This window comes from Henckelia pumila, chromosome 1 (assembly GCF_033568475.1).
Source record: "Henckelia pumila isolate YLH828 chromosome 1, ASM3356847v2, whole genome shotgun sequence".
NCBI classification, from domain to species: Eukaryota; Viridiplantae; Streptophyta; class Magnoliopsida; order Lamiales; family Gesneriaceae; genus Henckelia; species Henckelia pumila.
In genome coordinates, this window is record NC_133120.1 from 166,935,188 (window position 1) to 166,955,926 (window position 20,739).

At 36.0% G+C, this 20,739-nt stretch overlaps 1 protein-coding gene across 1 annotated transcript; it reads left to right on the forward strand.

Moving 5' to 3' along the window:
- The first annotated feature begins 1,913 nt into the window (after window positions 1-1,913).
- Window positions 1,914-3,089, forward strand: LOC140862860 (RING-H2 finger protein ATL2-like). Its single transcript, XM_073265898.1, has one exon. It carries the CDS (start codon window positions 1,957-1,959, stop codon window positions 2,821-2,823), a length of 867 nt encoding a protein of 288 aa, XP_073121999.1. The 5' UTR covers window positions 1,914-1,956; the 3' UTR covers window positions 2,824-3,089.
- The last annotated feature ends 17,650 nt before the right edge of the window (window positions 3,090-20,739 follow it).

The window sequence follows — 20,739 nt, forward strand, 5'->3', positions numbered from 1 at the left end:
TTGTACAAATATTGTTATACTTAACAATACTTGTAGCATAATTTTGTACAAATATTGTTATACTTGTAGCATGACTGAAAGGAAAAAAAAACATGAAGGCAAGCACATGATCAGTCACTTCAATTAAAAATAAACTTATATATAGATATTATTGTCATAATAAGTAGTCACTCAAATGACCTCAGTAAAATTACATTTTTCTCATGTAATTTATATATTTGTCATTTTTGGTTTTGTTAATGATAAATTTTTACATTTTATATTGTAATTTGCATTTTTTTTTAATTTTTTTTTTGTGTCTGCTGAAAATTATTTATGTGACAGATGTAAATGCTAACGTAGATATTTTGGAATGAAATTTGCATACGTGCCATTATTTTTTTGAATTTTTTTTTTATAGAAAAACACAATGGACTTTGGTACAATTTAAAAAAAAACCCAAAAAAACATGCAAGTTAATTTGGAAGATTTAATTTGATTTTGATTGAAACCATCTCTGTGAACTACTACACCGATTAAAACCGTGTGAAAATACCAACTAGGATGCCAGATGGAGTAAGTGTGGGCGGGAATTTTTTGTTTTGTAATTTTTATGTCTAAATAATTTTCTACTATATTATTAATCAAATTAAATTTCCTAAAATATTTGGAACCCAAACCTCTCTAGATATATCACTGCAACATACGTGGGTGTGTTGAGTATCAATTCCTTATAGATCGGAATGATGGTTTGTGTCATTATGTTAAAATATCAAAAATAAAAAATATTATTCTCAAAATAGATACGAAAGTTCCTTAAAAAAACTTACGTACAAAATAAATATTATATTACAATCATTTAAACGACCATTCGAAATCTCCAGCAAGCAACTTATATGAAAATAGCTTATCAAAACACCGAGAAGACATTTAAAAAATATGTTAATTATATGACCATTTTTACGTTATTTGTAAGTAATTTACTATTATATTGTGAAATTTTTAATTGAATTTATAAATATTTTTATAAATAATTTTTTTTTTTACAAATATCGTTATACGTGTGTTGCATGACCAAAATAAAAGAAACCTTAAGACAAGCAAATCATTAGTCACTTCAATTAAAAATAAACTTATATTTATATTATTATTTTTTTGACAGTTTATATTTATATTATTATTATTGTCATAATAAATATACATTCATTTTTTGTCCTGTAATTTGTACATTTGTCATTTTTAATCTTGTTAACGATAAAATTAAACGTTTTTTTATCCTGTAACTTTCATGTTTTTCCTCAATTTTTTTTCTTTTTTGTTTTGTCTTAAATCTGCAGTCTGTTAAAAATTGCTTATGTGATAGACATAAATGCTAACATAATTTTAGAAAAAAACTTGCATACGTGTCATTATTTTTTTAGAGTAAGGTTTAGAAGAAAACACAACGGACTTTGGTAAAAAAAAATAAATAAAAGGATCAAAAGCGAAAAAAAAAAAACATTCAAATTATAGGAATAAAAATCCAAATTCAACGTTACTAATAAATAGAAAATATGCGAGAGTCGAAACACAAGACAAAATATACAGATTTATTTGTGATAAAATCACAAAATAAAAAAATATATAAATTAAAAGACAAAAAAAATTAATTATCCGAATGACTCCTGTCAGGCAACATCTCTTTTTATAAATTTCAAAACTTTCAACCCAACTTGACCCCACAATATGTTTTCCCAAATTTAACCTCCAAACCCCACGGAACCAAGTTCAGCAGACAACACCACCTCATGCCCTTTTGCGTCATTTCATAATCCCGCGTCAACCCTGACGTCTCTTGCAAGTCAGACTTTTGGACTCCACTTCTTTCCTAGAAACCATCAAGAAATTTCCTTCTCTCGTCCCTTTTATCATAATATAAACCTCCAAACTTCGCTTCCTTCCTCGTCTCTTTCTTCTCATTTCTTTCCCCTATCTCACATGGCGGATATGGATATGGATGTCCGTATGCAGCCCCAGGCGGGAAAAGGCTACGCCTTGAGCGGCAAAATCATGCTCAGCGCCATTGTTCTTCTGTTCGCCGTCATCGTTTCAATGGTGGGTTTCCATCTCTACGCCAGATGGTACCTCATCCACCTCCGCCGCCGCCAGCTCCAGCGTCGCCGCCATAGGCGCGGCGTGGGTCGGTCCCAAATCGTGCTCCTGACCGACAACCGATACACCGTGTCGGCCGCCGACCGAGGCCTCGAGAAGGCGGTCCTTGATTCGCTCCCGGTCTACCGTCACTCCTCCGAGACAGGGATCCCCTCGGAATGCGCCGTGTGCCTGTCCGAGTTCGAGGAAGACGAGGTTGTCCGCCACTTGCCGAAATGCGGCCATTCGTTTCACACCGAGTGTATCGACATGTGGTTCATTTCTCACTCCACTTGTCCTCTGTGTCGGTCTCCGGTCGAACAAGTGGTGAATCAGACGACCGTAATCGACGATGCGAATGAACCCGAGCCGGGTTCGAGCTCGAGCTGCCAGCACGATAAAGCCGGAGGGACTTGTGGCGTCGGAGATAGGAGGAAAGGATTGGATTTGATGGCAGTGAGAATAGAAGTTCCCCAGAGGATTGTTCAAACAGAGGACGATTCGACTCAGTGGTCGGCCGGGTTTAGATCACCCGGTAAAGGGTTGGCCTATTTGAAAAGGATACTCACGATGAACATCAGGTCCCCTACAAGTGGAGCGATGCCGTGCGAGACCGGGAGTAGCAGCAGCAGCTTGGCCACTACCAACGGGGACTTGGAGAGTTGTAGTCGAGGATTGAGTCGAAATTCGAGCCGAGTCGATACACCGAGATGAGTGAATTTCGTGGGGACAAGCGAATTTGTTTTTGTTCCAACTCAAAATGTTAACGTATCTATTGGATGCAAGAGTACAGAGTGAGCCGAAGTGTTTTTGGGAAGCGACAGTAGTTTAGGGAGACACGTTGAAGAGATTTGGGGAGTATGATTATTGCTAGCCGCCGATGCTGTGTGGTGTTGTTATTCTTTTTTTGTACATATGATGATTAATAGCGTAAATGGATTTGTATTATATTATTCAATTAATAGACAGCTTGTATTTTACCTGATTTGTCTATTTTTGTTGAGGGGTCATGGTCTTTTCTTGGCTTTACCATCCCGATTCGATGCCTGGACAAGTACCCGTTTACACGTATCGGACACTTACAAAAGTGTCATGTCATGAAACATGTCATAAATTGTTTTTTTTTTTATTATTATTATTTGGATCACAATGTGGATTATTTAATTTACGTAACCCTACAATAATTAACATCAAATTATGCGTCTGATGACCTATCTCAATAAAGATTTAAGATAACACCTCAAAAAAGAGAAGAAGAAAGATTTAAGATAAGAAACGTAGAATGAATAGTCATCAATTACATTTAAACACTCAATCTGGACGGCAGATGATAATATTTGTTTATCTTTATATTTTTATATATAGATGTGTTATATTTTAAAGTGCAATTTGAATTAAAAAAAAAACGTTAAAGCTGGCGAAATGCTACCCATGTCTAGTGCAAAAAACGAGTCAACGAGTCTTCTTTCATCATGATCCATGCAGAATCATTTAATGTTTGACTAAAAGTTAAAAGTAATTGATTAATTTCGTGTTTCACAAAGTTTACACTTCACAATCACAAATAGAAACCATGCATGTACCTCATGTATCGGATTGGATACGATATGAGTACGATAATACGAAAACTTTTCAAACTATAAAATACGATATGACTATGATAAAAAAAATTATGTATATCTATATAAATTCAGTATTAAAAGTTTAAAATCCTAAAAATAGAAAATCATAATTATCAATCATAATATTCATTACAAACAAAAAAAAGGAAACATAACAAAATATAAAATACCAAATCCATCTTAAATCTTAAATAAGTAAAAGAAATCAAACATCCATATCGGTCTCATCACCAACACTGCCTTCATCAGTAAATAAGATTGCCTCCAATTCAGGTTCATCAAGAGATAAATTGGCAATTTCAAGGATAGTAGCACCCTCCATGCCCATGGAATCAAATCCATATGCTCCTGTGAAGACTTGTTGTTGACTTGACATTAGTTTTATTCAATGGACCAGATCATCCTATTGATTAAATAGTCGATCCAATGGTCAAGAATTAAAGCGTTGGCAGTTATGGCCGTTATGTGAGCTAAAATTAGATTAAAAGGGAGTTTTGACCGAGAGCTTAAAAGACATAACTCATTCCGATTGCTTAAGATCAAGGTTTTCTTTCTTCACGGCTTGTTTTATTCAAAATCCTCTAAGAACGTATGTGCATATTTCTGGATTGAAAATTCAATTGAAGAGCATCTCGATTGCTGCTGGAATCTTGGAGAAGTCTTTTGCCTCTGTTTCTTGATCTGTTTTTTCTAAGCTTGTTTATAGCTTGAAGTTTATATCAGTGAGGGTTGTATTGAACAATTTCTGATTTTGTGATTAGTGAATTCATATGAAAATTATCTCAGAACCTTGGATGTAGGATTGGTATAACCCAAACCAAGTAATCCCTCGTGTTTTTGTGTTCTTGATTTTGTTATAATTGGTTTATCTTGCTTGCTTCTCGTTATTAGTTGTTCTCGAGAGTTTTGGTGTTATCAGTAGCTTATTGTTTTTTTTTTATGGTAATACGAAACTTTCAACAAGTGGTATCAGAGCCTGAGATTTTAAATCTTGGGTTTAGGGATTCGATCTTGCTGTATTAGATCTTCTTGTTATAGATCTCTGTCTCGGCTTTATATGAGGATTTCTTGAGAAGGATGTCTACTGTCCAGGGGCATTCTTTAACAATGTCCATTTCTAGATTTGAGGTGGATAAATTTGATGGGAATAACGATTTTAATTTATGGAGAGAAAAGATGATTGCACATCTTGGTAATCTTGGATTAGATCAGGCATTACAAGGCGAATCAAAGCTACCGAGCACTATGAAAAAAAAGATTATTGAAGAAGGTGAGAAATACATTTGTTCTTAGTTTGAGCGATCAAATCCTGAGAAAATTTGCTAGGGAAAAGACCGCAGCTGATATGTGGTAAGAACCCAAGGAGTGGGATGCAAAGAGAACAACCATCATCGAATCCAACAAAGGCGACACCGCTTCCTATGATCTTGATCAACTACATGGGAACCTAAAAACCCATGAATTAGAGTTGTCTACAAGGAAGAAAGTAAAGAAGGAGGATGAGAAGATCAAGGCAAAGGGGATTGCCTTATCCAGCTAAGTCGAAGAAGAAGAAGATGATGACATGGCTCTCTTCGCAAGGAAGTTCAAAATATTCATGTTGGTCCTAGTACCATTGAAAAACTTTTTAAACTTGATCTAGTTGTCGGTATGCCAAAGTTCAATTTAAAATTAAATTCTGTTTGTGATGCATGTCAGCTTGGCAAACATACAAAAGAATCTTTTAAAAGCAAAAATTTTGTATCAACTTCTATGCCCCTTGAACTTCTCCACCTAAATCTATGTGGTCCCTCGAGGAACGCTAGCCTAGGGGAAAAGTTTTATGCATTTGTCATTGTGGATGATTTCTCACGTTTTACGTGGACATTATTTTTAGCCCACAAAAATGATGCCTTTGTTTATTTTAAAACTTTTGTCAAGCGTTTTGAAAATGAGAAAAATCTTTTAATAAAATAGATCCGTAGTGACCATGGAACTGAATTTCAAAATGAAAATTTTACAATTTTTTTGTGAAGAGAAAGGCATCGGTCACAATTCTTCTTGTCCTAGGACTCCTCAACAAAACAAGGTCGTTGAGAGAAAAAATAGAAAACTTATGGAGATTGCGAGGACCATGAAATGTGAGCACTCTCTACCAAAATATTTTTGGGCTGAAGCAATGAACACTGCCTGTTATATCATCAATCGTGTATCAATAAAGCATATTCTCAAGAAAACTCCATATGAACTATGAAGAGAGAGAAAGCCTAACATTTCTTATTTTCGGGCTTTCGGATCAAAGTGTTTCATCCATAACAATGGTAAGAACAACCTTGGTAAATTTGATGCCAAATCAGACAAAGGTATTTTTCTTGGGTATCCTACTTCTAGAAAAGCTTATAGAGTTTTTAATAAACGCACACTTTTAGTAGAAGAATCCATGCATGTAGTCTTTGATGAATCTGTTTCTACTATTTTTTGCACTAACATTGATGATGTAGACCTACTTGAAGAATAAATGGCTTCCTCAAGCCTAAATGATGAACATACTACTGCTAAGGAAACTCCTCTTCCAAAGGAATGGACACTTCACAAAGATCACCCAATGGATCTTATCATCGATAGTCCTTCGAAGGGAGTAACCACTCGTTCATCTCTCAATAATATTTGCAATCATCTTGCTTGTTTTTCCCATGTTAAACCTAAATGTATTGATGATGCATTACTAGATGATTCTTGGATTATAGTCATGCAAGATTAACTAAATGAGTTTAAACGTAATGATATTTGGTTTCTTGTTCCTAGACCACATGATAGATCGATCATTGATACTAAATGGAATTTTAGGAATAAACTTGATGAGCATGGTAAAATTACTAGAAATAAAGCTAGACTTGTAGCAAAAGGTTATAGTCAATAAGAAGGCATAAATTATGATAAAACTTATGCGCCTATTGTTAGACTAGAATTCATTCACATGCTACTTGCTTTTTCTTGCTCTAGAAATTTTAAATTATTTCAAATAGATGTTAAAAGTTCCTTCTTGAATGGTGAATTAAAAGAAGAAGTTTATATTGAACAATCTGGTGGTTTTATTGATTCCTTATTGCCTGATCATGTTTATAGACTAAACAAAGAATTGTATGGTTTGAAACAAGCTCCTAGAGCTTGGTATGATAAATTGTCTACTTTTTTTTCGCATGGTTTTTCGAGAGGAAAAATTGATATTAACTTGTTTATCAAAAATGTTAAAAATGATCTACTGATTGTGCAAATATATGTGGATGATATTATTTTCGGTTCTACTAACGAAACTCTTTGTCAAGATTTTTCAAGCTCATGCAGGACCACTTTGAGATGAGCATGATGGGGAAACTTAACTATTTCCTCGGATTGCAAATCAAGCAATGTAAAGATGATTTCTTTGTCAATCAAAGAAAATATATCAAGGAAATTCTGAAGAATTTTGGCATGGAGAACTCGAAATCATCATCTACACCAATGAGCACATCAATCAGACTCGACAAAGATGACATTGGTAAACCTGTAGATCAATCTTTATTTCATAGTATGATTGGCTCCTTACTTTATGCAACTGCTAGTAGACCTGACATTATTTTTAGTGTGTGCTTGTATGCACGATTGCAATCATGTCCAAAGGAATCACATTTGTTTGCCTTAAAACGCATTTTTAAATATCTTTCAAATACTCAAAATCTCGGCTTGTGGTATTTCAAAAATTCTTTCTTTGATTCAAAAGCGTACTGTGATACCGACTTTGGTGGATATAAGGTGGACAGAAAGAGCACTAGTGGAACATGTTTCTTTTTAGGAAACTGTTTGGTTTCGTGGTTTTCAAAGAAGCAAAATTGTGTTGCGTTATCAACGACCGAAGCCGAATATATGGCTGCTGGTAGTTGCTGTGCGCAAATTCTTTGGATGAAGCATCAATTGCTTGACTATGACGTCTCTTTTTCAAAAATCCATATTTCCTATGATAACACTAGCGACATATGTCTTACAAAAAATCCGATTCAACATTCGCGCACCAAACATATTGACATTCGTCATCATTTTATTCGTGACCACATCGAACAAAATAAAGTTGAACTTTAATATGTTGACACTAAAAATCAAATTGCCGATTTTTTTACAAAACCACTATATGAAAATACTTTTATTCGTTTGCATGGTGAACTTGGCATGATTGAGTTGTAATCACTTATGAACATAAAATAAATTTAATGTCATCTTCAAAAATTCTGACCTCGGGCCTGTTCGGACCTTCCGAACTGCCTCGCGCCATTTCTTCTCAAAAATTTTCAAATTCCCCTCCGAACTGCTCAGTTCGGACCATCCGAACGTACTTCGGACCGTTCGATCCCTGCGCGGTAAAAATTCAAACTTCAAAATTTTGATCGCTGTCTCTTCGGACCATCAGAACTCCTTCGGATCGTCCGAACCCTGTCACAACTTATCCGATCAGTAAATCTTATCTCCTCGGTAATCAGGTTCGGACGATCCGATCTGCGTCTATATAAACCCCTCAGATCCTCCGAGATTTTCACACCAAATCCTCTTCTCTTGTTCTTTATCCAAAAATTTAAGCTTAAAATTTCTGCCAAATGTCGTCGCGATATTGCGAGCTCTAGCCGCCCTATCCTTATTTTTTATCCCAACGTTCCCACTGTTTCATGCCTATTCCCGACGATTACCCCAACCGACCTATCTTACCCAGTCGCATTTTTGATGTTACCTATTTGGCCACTTCTCATCTCCTATTGTTGTCGCTTATCATCACTCAGCATTGGGATTCTTTTTTCCAACCCTCTATTCCTGACGCTATCTTTCCCGCTCTTATCTACGAGTTCTACGCAAACCTTGAACTCGAACTGGGTAATGATCCTCACATTACCACAGTTGTTCAGGGTCGGTATATTCGATTTTCTGCTTCTGATCTTTTTCAGTGGTTCGGTCTTCCTACAAACGGACCAAGTCGTTACTTTTCTCATGGATGGCCCAAGACGATCCTACTTTTGATCGTGACGAGGTCTTATCCACTATTTTCGGTCGTCCGCCCACTACCGCCGACGATCATCTTTTTTCTCAAACAACTCCTCCCCGGTTATCAAATCATTCAAAAACTCATCACCAGTTCCATCATTACTCGTAGTAGAGACACCTCCACTTGAAAATATCTCGATTTATACGTTCTTTTTCATATTGTATCCTCTCGTCCTTTTAACTTTCTTCGCTTCATTATACAAACTATGCATAATGCAGCTAAATCCATGAGGCGAGTATCTCTTTCTTTTGCCCGTTTCATTAACCGCATTTTAGATCGCTTTGATATTTCTCTCGAGGACTTAGTTCCTTTGCCCATTTCTGACTTCCACATTTTAAACCACTCTACTATCACCAAGATGGAATTATCTTGGAATCCTATTTTTTCTCGTTGGGTTGACGACCCAACTCATATTTTTTTCTCAATTTCGTCCAGAAAAAGAATTTCTTATTCCTTATTCTGATCTGCCTCCATCCATTCAGTTGAGGGGATTTCCCAATAGTCCGCCTACTAAAGAAGTTCCTTCTTCTTCAAGTTTTCAGTCTTTTGCGGCCACCATTGGCGAACTTCCTTGCGAGACTCCTGAGGTTCCTCCTACCCCAGTGCATCAGTTTTCGTCTGATCGCCTTTTCGAGACTCTTCATCGCATAGAGACGAATATGTCCGGTTAGTTTACCGAGCTATCTGCTAGAGTTGCCTCTTTGGAGACCCAATTCGATGACTTCATAGCCCGCTATCCTCCACCGAAGCATGATGATGACTCTTAGATTTTATTTTATTTTGCATTTTAAGTTGTATTTTTATTTTATGATTTTTAAGTAAAATTCATGTTTAATGTAATGAAATTATTGTGTATTTTTATTTTCTCTCTTTTAATTTATTACTTTTTTATTATCGCGAAAAGGGAGAGAATTTAGTTGGTTAAATAATTAATTAATAAATTGAGGGGAGTTAAATAAACATTTGAATGATTAAATAATGTTGATTAAATGTTTATTATTTCTTGTAAGTTTTATTATTGCTTATATTTTATTTCTCCTATTTAACCAAGTGTTGTGATAATAAAAAATAGAGAGATTGTTACGCCTTAAATGCATACAAATCTCGTGTTATGAGATTAATATTTTTAATGCATTAACAAGTCTCAAAATATTATGTTTTGATGATTACAAAACTCGGTTAAATGTTACTGATAGTTTAAAATGAGAAATTTGCAGATAATAAAATTTATTGTCTAAGAAAATTATTGGAAGCAAGAACCAATTAGCCAAAATATTGAAGAAAATTTGAAGTGTTTGGATTTTACAGAGTTCGGACGGTTCGAAGACCAATTCGGACAGTCCGAAGACCAGTTCTAATCATCCGAATATTATTCAAGATTTTAAAATGGTTCGGATGCACAGCACGGAGGCCACGAAGACGAGTTCGGACGATCCGAAGTGAGTTCGGACAGTCCGAAGAATTTCCAAAAATAAAAAATGTTCAGAGGAAGGCTCAAAGGACACAAAGGTGCAGTTCGGACGATCCGAAGACGAGATCGGACGATCCGAACTACTTTACGGCGATTGAAAGATTTTTTCGGAGGAAATTTTCCGGAATGAATTTAATGCAATCAGTCGATCAGACGATCCAAAGTCAAGTTCGGATCATCCGAACAGTTCCTCAGCCGCAGAAATTTGAAATTGAATGAGCTACGATCGGAGGCTCCGAAGACAGTTCGGATCATCCGAACCTACCCAAGATTTCAACTATAAATAGAGGCATTCCGAGGCCATTTGAAGTATCCCATTCAATTTGAGTCTCTCATCCTCTCTAAGCAATATTTAAATCAATTCTTCAAGCATTCAAGCCTATTTCGAGTCCCACAATCTATATTTATATCGAGTTATAATAAGTGCTTGAAAATTGTTGTTGTTACTCGAGTGTGAAGCCGAGTTTGTTACGATATTGTTGAGGCTATCCTTGAAGCCATAAGCCAAGTGTATCGAGTTGTATCAGCTCGGTGATCGTGTTGTTGTTGTACGGCTATCCTCGGAGCCATCAAGGACAGGACGTTTGAAGTGCTAGTGGATCCTTGGTTAATCGACCTTAACCAAGAAGGGGAGACGTAGACGATTTATCGTCGAACTTCCATAAACATATCCTATCTTTTTTTATCGCTTTATTTACTTTACGTATTTATTTTGATTGCTTTATGTTTTCCGCTTGCGTACTTGAATAATCGCTTTAAATTGCTAAAGTTGTCAATACAACCTAAATTCCCACCATTAGGTTCTAACAATGGTATTTATAGACAAAGTGATGTGGGACTAAAATGCAAACAAACCCTTCTAGGGTTTAAAATTAGTAACTAGTCCTCTTTATGGGACAAATTTTACAAATTGAGCTACTTGTTTTATTTATATATTTAATTTTAGATCACACTAAAATTACTAAAATATTCTCATACCCATCACAGACCCCGTATTCTTGAGTAAATGAAATTTTATTGAAGATGATCGAGACTAGCACACTCAATTTCTTGCTACTCTCAATTTCCCAAGAGTTATAGTTTTTATTAATATACATTATTCTCATTATTTATTCTCTAGTACAGATCGATATCCGCCTTCCTAGCATCGTCTTCCTTACCCAACGCCTCCCAGCAGCACGAGGCCACCCCCACCATGGGCTTGACCTCCGCAAGCTCGTCGCCTCCCTCCTAAACACCATGAGCGACGCCCGCTCTCTGCCTCACCTTTCTCCACCAGCAACGCTCCGTCGCACCCTTCTTTGCCAGCAGCGCTCCGCCTCGCATGTCTACGCCCAAGCCGTGCCACCCACCTTTGCAAGCTCGCCGCCTCCTTCCCATGCACCACAGGAGTCGCCCGCCCTCTGTCGCACCCATTTCTGTCAAGACACCACGCCAGCCCCAACTTGGGCTTGGCCGTCACAAGCATGCCACACCATCAAGACACCAAGTCAGTCCTGCCATGGCAGCCCAGACGCACCAAACCCCTCACCATCTCCAGCCCAAATCAACACCGAAAAACAGGAAGAAATGAAGAACCACTTGAGCTCCATTCTCCCCATCACCTCCCCAGCCCAACGCCCTCTCAACTACCACGAGCTTCCCCCTCCAAAAATCTTTGTGAAATCGTCACCAACCTCCTTTGATACCCCTCGTCGATGTTACAGCCGCTAGCGGTGAGCCACCACCGGAGCTACGAGAAGAGTCGATTTTTCGATTTGCTTTTCGTTAGTGAGATAGTGGTTTACCTTGTGGAACGTTAGAGAAAGGGAAAAAATGGTGCGGAGGAGAGATAAAACAAAAGGAATAATAAAGGAGGCGATTTAAAAAAATGGTTAATCATAATTCAGTCTCCAAACCTAAACAAAAATTAGTGATCAGTCCCTGTCAGAAAAAATTTTTGTTTAAACTCCCTGGACCCACATGTTTTGTTTCGAATAAAATTCGGTACAAAACATGAAAAATATGGTATAAGTACATGATATTTGAGTATCAACTGTTTCAAATCTAGTACTAATATATGATTTTCGAGTACTAAAAAAATAGTGATATTAATAAAACATTTATCTTATTTGGATGGAAATCGGTACAAAACATTAAAAATATGGTACACATATATGATATTTGAGTACCCAATGTGTTAGATCTGGTACAAATATATGATTTTTAAGTACTCAAACATATGTTGCAAGTTTACATTAATAAAGATGTTTAGATTTTATATTCAAAATCTTATTTTTTGTACTCGATCTTGAATAATTAGTGCTCAAATATCATATAATTGTACCATATTTTCAATGTTTTGTACTCAATTTTATCCGAAAAAAATAATGTGGGCCCAGAGAGTGCAAACAACTTTTTTCTGACAAGGGACTGATTCTTAATTTGATTTTTGGTTTAGGGACTAAACACCAATTCACCCTTTAAAAAACTCCTACGTAAGCATAAAACAAGAAACATTAAAGAAAGGGAGAAGAATGGGGCAGCTATACCTGCCATTTCTTTGATCTCGAGCGTATAGGAGGATTACGCGAGAAAGAGGAATAACTGACATATTTATAGTAATAAAACCCTAATGATCATATATTGTCCAATAAGTTACCCAATTTTCGACTCATTAAGACTTAAGAATAAATAATGAGAATAATGTATATTGATAAAAATTAAAACTCTTGGGAAATTGAGTGTGGTACTCTCGATCATTTTCAATAAAATTACACTTACTCGAGAGTAGGGGGCATGTGATGGGTATGAGTATATTTTACTAATTTTAGTGTGATTTAAAATTAAATTAAATATGTAAATAAAACAAGTAGCTCAATTTGTAAAATTTGTCTCTTAAAGCGGGCTAGTCACTAAATTTTAAACCTTAGAAGGGTTAGTTTGCATTTTTATCCCACATCATTTTGTCTATAAATACTATGAACTTTTCTCATTTTAGGCAAGCGACTTCAATTTCTAAAATCTCTCTAATTTTGTGCTATTTTTGGGGGTGATAACTGACTTGAGTGTCAGAGGGTTAACGTTTATTCGCGAAGTAGATGACAGCCCAGAGGAGATCAAGCATTTAATTTCAACTTTGTCAGTGACCCGTTGAAACATTAGATCATTTGAGTTCGGATCTCCTGATTTGGTGAATCACCAGAAATCCGCTGATTTAGGTAGTCGATTTATTGCCGCAGCATCAACTTCCATTACTACCCTTCAATGAACAAATTCCATTGTGCTTAGCCATCTGCATCAGCTCTAATGTTAGCACAAATAAAGCAGCAAGACTCAACAAATTCTTGCTATTGCTGGATCTAAATCCATAGATATTTCCATATCAAGATTCAAAACAATAAATTTATTAGTCAAGGCTTGCTAATCCTCAGGTCCACTCAAATAAGAGTGATACTTATCCATAAAAGGTTGAGAAATAAACGCGAGGTTTCCTCTATAAATTTTCACATTTCATCACCACACATCGAAGAAGCAAATTTCCAGAAGCAGTAAGAGTAAAAGCATAGGCGTAAGTTTAAGAAACATAAAAATTCAGATTCTAACCTTTTTCGGAATGAACTCCAAAGCACGCAGAACGAAGGATTACAAATACTCCAATTGCGACATAAACCTATGCCGATCCCTGATGCACCAGAGCAGCTACAAATTCAACGCAAAAACAAGAAATAAGTACCAAATTAGCTTTGAATTATAAAAATTTACAGAGATTAGGGAATCACCGTTATCTGAAATCTCAGAAGAGCAAAATTTTCACAAAAAAATTCATTGCTCAATCCATACACCTGTTCGAGTCGAGATCTCGAAGAGATGATACTGTTTTGGCAGATGACGATTTGAGATTCTCCGATTCGTTTCTCATTTTCCGCACATCATTTTGGTTAAACCAGATATCTGGAGAGAGAGCGGCGGGAGTGATCGAAAATATTCGTGGCTTTTCCCGCGTACGGGGTAAGACGATCCGCGAGAGAGAAAATATTGGCCTCCATTAGTATTTCCAATATGGCCCACCACCTGAAAAGTATATACACAATTTTGCGCTACTGGATTTTAACATTTGAAACTAGTGTTTTTTAGGGATGCAAACAAGCCGAACTGTTCGCGAGCTATTCGGAGCTCGGCTCGTGAAAAAGCTCGTTTGGGCTCGTTCGTTAAGCTTATCGAGCCGAGTTTGAGCTTAATTTTGAGCTCGGCAATATTCACGTGCCGAGCTTGAGCTTAAGGATGTTCGGCTCGTTAGCTCACAAACATGTTCGTTAATAATCTAGGAAGCTCGAGCTCGGCTCGTTTAGGTGGCTCGTTTAGTGTGTTAGCTTCGGATTTATGCTTTAATAGTAGGTTCAGTCTACATGTAGTTTATTAATCGAGTTGAATGAGTTTGAGTCATGTAGAATTTTAGTGTGCACTACAAACAAACTTGTTGTGCTTTGTCTTGTCTTCCATTTGGCGTCGGAATAACTTAATTTGATGAACATATAGATTATATATGATTTTTCTGCTGAAACATGTCAAAACTATATCATGTATTTAAGTTTGCGAAGATGCTTATTGTTTTTCGAAATTCTGGGCGAGTTAAGCTAGGAACTTGAAAATGTGATTAACATTAAAGACAATGTGTTTATTTGAATTTTGGGATAAATCAGTTTGGAATCTCGGTTTGGTGTTCAAATGAAAGTTATAGAAATTTTTTTTAACACCAAAAAATCACTTTTTGGAGACGTTTTTTTTTAAATTATGTTTTTCATTTTTATTTTATTTAAGAAAAATTTAATTTTTGTTTATAATTATTTTATAGAGATGTATTGTATTGTATTTAGGCTTCACAAGTTCGAAAACGAGCCAGAGCCCACTTAACGAGTCAGAATACAAACCAGCTAAACGAGCTAACGAGCCTGAAAACCAGCTCGTTTAACGAGCCAAACTCGAGCCAGACTCGTTTAATACAATAAATGAGCCGAGCCCGAGCCGACATATGTAGTAAACGAGCCGAGCCGAGCTTTATGATAAAAGCTCGGTTCGGGCTCGGGTACCAAACGAGCCGAGCCTGTGCTTAATATTGTTCGGCTCGGCTCGTTTACATCCCTACCCGAGCCTGAGCCTCGACATATACTTAACGAGCCGAGCCCGAGCGTAATACTATTCGGATTGGCTCGGCTCGTTTACATCCCTAGTATTTTTTATATGCACATTATTTTTTAATTCGTGTTTTTAATTTTTTGTAATCTAAATTAATTTGAAAATAATATTACTCAAACACACATTATGTTGATGAATTTTAAAAATGATTAGCAATTTATAATTTTTTTATGACGATGAAACATAAATATACAATTCGGTGCACACTTCAACCTCGAGTTAATGTAATATATTTTTCAAACCACACTAATTAGATTAAGCATACTCGATAAACCATGTGCAATAAACTTAACAGAAAAAATGTTGATAAGAGAATAAAACTTTTGATTATTGTACAATCTCTGAGCTACCTCACCAACTTAATCGAACACCTACTTAACGGCTATAGTATATACTCTTTTAAAACAGGAGGAGAAATTTTGTCAAAAAATAGGAGGAGAAATTTAAAGTATTAAGGGTGTTTTAGGGATGATAAAATTAGGATATATACTAGCGTCTAGTAGCAGCAGGTCATTGATAAGTAAATTTTGTGTGCATTATTTCATGTTATTTTTATGTCTATTTTGTGTGCATTCATATTGTTTTATATGTTTTTATGTGTTTTAGTGCATGCTTGTGTATTTCACTCCTCGAGTTAATTTTGTAGAAAAATGAATTGTTGAAGAGTGAATTACGGAGCAGCTTTGGTAGAAAAATCAAATTTACTTTTAGAAATATCAAAATAAGATCTTCACCGTTCAGAATGAAGTTCAAGATGTTTTGAAGCTGCTGTCCAAATTTTAGCTCGATCCGACGGCTAGAACTCGAGATATGATTTTGTGAAGAAAACTGCCGCTGGGAAGAAAAATCAGGCGCCTAGGCGCCGAGTCTGTGCAAAAATAAAATCTGGGTAGAGAGGGACGCGCTCGAGCGCGATTTTCTTTCGCTCGAGTGCGCCCTAGGATGAGAATTGCAGCACCTAGGTGCTAGTTTCGGTGCCTAGCCGCTGCTGTGCGAAATTTTTAAAAAAATGAATTTTCGAAATATTAAATTTTTGAATTTTAGGACTTTATTTGACGGGCTTTCAAATACATATAAAAAAGGGTTTTAAAACCGTATAGAGGGGTTGAAAACGCAGAGATTGCGAGGGGGCTAGGAGGCTTGAAGATTGGAGATCTGCTCCATCTTTTTCAGAGTTTTTTCTTCCTTTCTTCTTTGTTTAATTATTGTTTTCAATTATTGAGTAGTTTATTTTCAACCAAGACGGCGTGATTGGGCCGAACAAATTTATGTAGAAAACTTGGATGTTTGTTTGGGATTTTCAGAGTTGATTTTATTTTATTGATTGTCAGATTTATATTTGTCTTGTGAATAGTCTGATCAACTGTTTGCTTGCATGTTAATCGATTCCAAGTCAACAGAGGAGGTATTTATTTCGATCACTATGATAATTAACACATGGTAAAACCGACTAGAAATAGAATTCGATTTCAGTATGCGATTTGGGTGTAAACTGAATTTTCATAAATATTTAATGCATTCAAATTTTATTAGAATTACGAAAGATTAGTTCATCAATATTTGAATAGATTTGATTGTTCTAAAAATAGTCCTTTGAACAAATTAGGAGAATTCCCGTGAATTAAGATTAAATCCGAGTCCTGAATCGACTACATATTACATGATTTGTTCGGCACCTACGTGTGCCTTGGTTGTCTTTGTTTTAATTATTTTTATCTTCAGTTATTTTAATTTTTATTTCTTAAGCAGTTTTTATTGATAAATTATTATTTTATTTAAATCAAATTGCTTTTTATGATTTTGTCTAGATTAAGCTAAATAATTAATTCTTGAGATTTGACTGCAGTCCCTGTGGGATCGATACTTGGACTCTCTGTCCACTTTACTATTACTTGACCTGGCATGCTTGCCAGTAGATTCATATTACACCGATTTAGCCGGTCAAGTTTTTGGCGCCGTTGTCGGGGACTGTTTTGTTAATATTAGGATATATTATTTGCTTGAAACTAGATATTTTATTATTGTTAGTTATTTATTATTTATTATTAATTTTGTTGTTCTTTTTCTTGTGAGGTACTTGGAGATGGATTATCAACAGGTGTTCACAAGATTTGGCCAACAATACTTAGAGCCATTCTATGCTGTTTGGGGGAGATTCAATGAATTGGCAAACAATTTTCGTTGTCATCAGTTTTCGAGCTACACTCTAACCCAGATTTTTTATGGTGGTTTGGATGAGATAACAAGACGTTGGGTAGATGATGGAGCTTTTGCAACTGGCAGTCACTTGTTCAACAGAGATGAAAACAGTGCGATGCACTTGTTAAATGATATGACAGATTTCGACTACCATTGGCATTGTGATCCTTCACTGCAGGGTTGGAGTCACCAATATCCTCCAGATATCAACTCTAAAAATTTTGCGAACCAACCACCTGAGCATCAAGAAGAGTGTATAGGGCGTTGTGAGGATCATGTGGCTTAGTTGGAGAACATTGTGCGACAACAGACAGAGATAAATCAGTTTTTCAGAAGCCGCATCAAACCTTTGAGTATTTTGGATGAACAGATAGCGCTTCTTAGAGAACCTATTTCTGAAATCTTCCAAGAGAATGAAGTAATTGAGCCAGATCAAGAAGAACTATCAATTGAGGAATCATCTTGTGATGATGATCCAACAGTGAAATTGGAGGAGGAAGACACATACAAGGCTACAGATTTTACCTCGTCAATGGTCGTTCTATGTACACTGTTAGAAGATTATTTCTTGCCATTGATGCCACCTCCAACATATTCCATTCTCTATGAGCTTCAGCCTAGATTCGAAGTCTCCTTCCAAAAGAAAAAAAATCATGCTGAGTATTGCTGGACCGACAAGCTTAAACTGCATATATCACGCCATGCTTGAGGGCGTAGGAAATCAAGACTCATACGTAGAGTCGTATGATTCCTACTATGGGCGGAAGCAGCTTTTTGATGGTTGCTACTGCATAGTCGCGCATTAGATTATAAATTTAGCGCTGATTGGGAGGCAACCCAGTGTTCTTTCCCTTGTTTTTTATTTTATTATATTTTATTTTTGTTTTTAGTTTTATTTTTTAATTTTTACTTCTTTTCCATTCCAGTTTGCCGAGCCTGCCGATATACACAGTCTGCTGATGTTGTCCCAACGGATACTGTTAAGAAGGAAGAGGATTAATCATAAACCAGGGGAGTGTTATTTTTGTTCTCATTGTGTTTTTGTTCGTCTTTGCATTTGTGTGTTTGTTATTCATTCTGTTCATTGTTCTGAAGCATTGAGGAAAATGCTTTGGATAAGTATGGGGGGTAGACTAGTTTATTTATGTATTTTGTTATGTTTGTGTTGCATTCGTAATCGTTTAGTTTTTTTTGGCATATAGTTTGTTTTAGTTATTGTTTGCATGTGTGTTGAGTAGGATGATTAATGGGAGCCAATGATGATATGAAGTTATGATTTTTGTGAAAAATTTTTATTTTTGCTCTTGACTTGACATGAGAAACTGTAGGTTGAACCGTAAATATTTTAAGCACTCATGTTAAACCAGTGAATTGTAGCAAAGGATTTGATGACGTTTTTGATTGTTTGACCATTGCACGACACTAGGTGATTAGGGAACTCGATTGTATTCCTGTGAATTTTGGTGATACTCTAATAAGCGTATTCATGATCTCGGATTTATTTTTTGTAACTTCAAAATTGAGTGATTTGTATACGCACTTTGAAAAAAAATAAATATTAAAAAAAAACAACTCCATCCGGGCCATGAAAAAAAGGGATTGAAATCCTAATCCCTAAATCAAAAGGCTAAGTATGCGGATGAAATGGGGTTGGAGCTCCATCCGGGTTATAGACGAGGGGATTGAAATCCTAATCCTATCTTAGTTGTAGCTAAGTATGCGGGTAATTTATGGGGCAGAGGTGCGTTAAAAATATAAATCGCCCTTATTTTTTTTTTTGTTATTTCAAATTCTTGAGGGAGGTGTAAATTTTAGTGTTATCTGGAAGGAATGGTTACATGAGAAGGAACTTTCACTGATGTGTTTATAGGTCACTAAGCAGTCGTGTAAACAGATTCTATTTGAGTTGCATGAAACTGGAATGACAAAGCACACACGCACGTTCACTCTAAATTGATGGTGTATTATGAAAGGTTGAGAGCATTCATGTTTTAAGTTGACATATGACTTCTTTGAGGCATCTTCCCATGAATTTTTCCTACTCTTTTTTTTGTGGTGTGCTTGTTGCATTGTTTGTCTTGCTCGAGGGCGAGCAAGGTTTAAGTATGGGGGTGTTGATAAGTGCATTTTGTGTGCATTATTTCATGTTATTTTTATGTCTATTTTGTGTGCATTCATATTGATTTTATGTGTTTATATGTGTTTTAGTGCATGCTTGTGTATTTCACTCCTCGAGTTAATTTTATAGAAAAATGAATTGTTGAAGAGTGAATTACGGAGCAGCTTTGGTAGAAAAATCAAATTTACTTTTAGAGAGATCAAAATCCAATCTCTACCATTCAGAATGAAGTTCAAGATGTTTTGAAGCTGCTGTCAAAATTTCAGCTCGATCCGACTGCTAGAACTAGAGATATGATTTTGTGAAGAAAACTGCCGCTGGGAAGAAAAAGCAAGCGCCTAGGCACCGAGTCTGTGCAAAAATAAAATCTGGACAGAGAGGGACGCGCTCGAGCGCAATTTTCTTTCGCTCGAGCGCACCATAGGATGAGAATTGCAGCGCCCAGGCGCTAGTTTTGGTGCCTAGGCACTGCTGTGCGAAATTTTTAAAAAAAAGAGTTTTCAAAATATTAAATTTTTTGACTTTTTGAACTTTATTTGACGGGCTTTCAAATACATATAAAAGAGGGTTCTAAAACAGCATAGAGGGGTTGAAAACGCAGAGATCGCGAGGCGACTAGGAGGCTTGGAGATTGGAGATCTGCTCCATCTTTTTCAGAGTTTTTTCTTTCTTTCTTCTTTGTTTAGTTATTGTTTTTAATTATTGAGTAGTTTATTTTCAATCAAGATGGCGTGATTGGGCCGAACAAATTTATGTAGAAAACTTGGATGTTTGTTTGAGATTTTTCAGAGTTGAATTTATTTTATTGATTGTCACATTTATATTTGTCTTGTGAATAGTCTGATCAACTGTTTGCTTGCATGTTAATCGATTCCAAGTCGACATAGGAGGTATTGATTTCGATCACTATGATAATTAACACATGGTAAAACTGACTAGAAATAGAATTCGATTTCAGTGTGCGGTTTGGGTGTAAACTGAATTTTCATAAATATTTAAT

Coding starts and splice junctions, on each gene's coding strand:
- LOC140862860 (XM_073265898.1), top strand. CDS start 1,957: ATGGCGGATATGGATATGGATGTCCGTATGCAGCCCCAGGCGGGAAAA.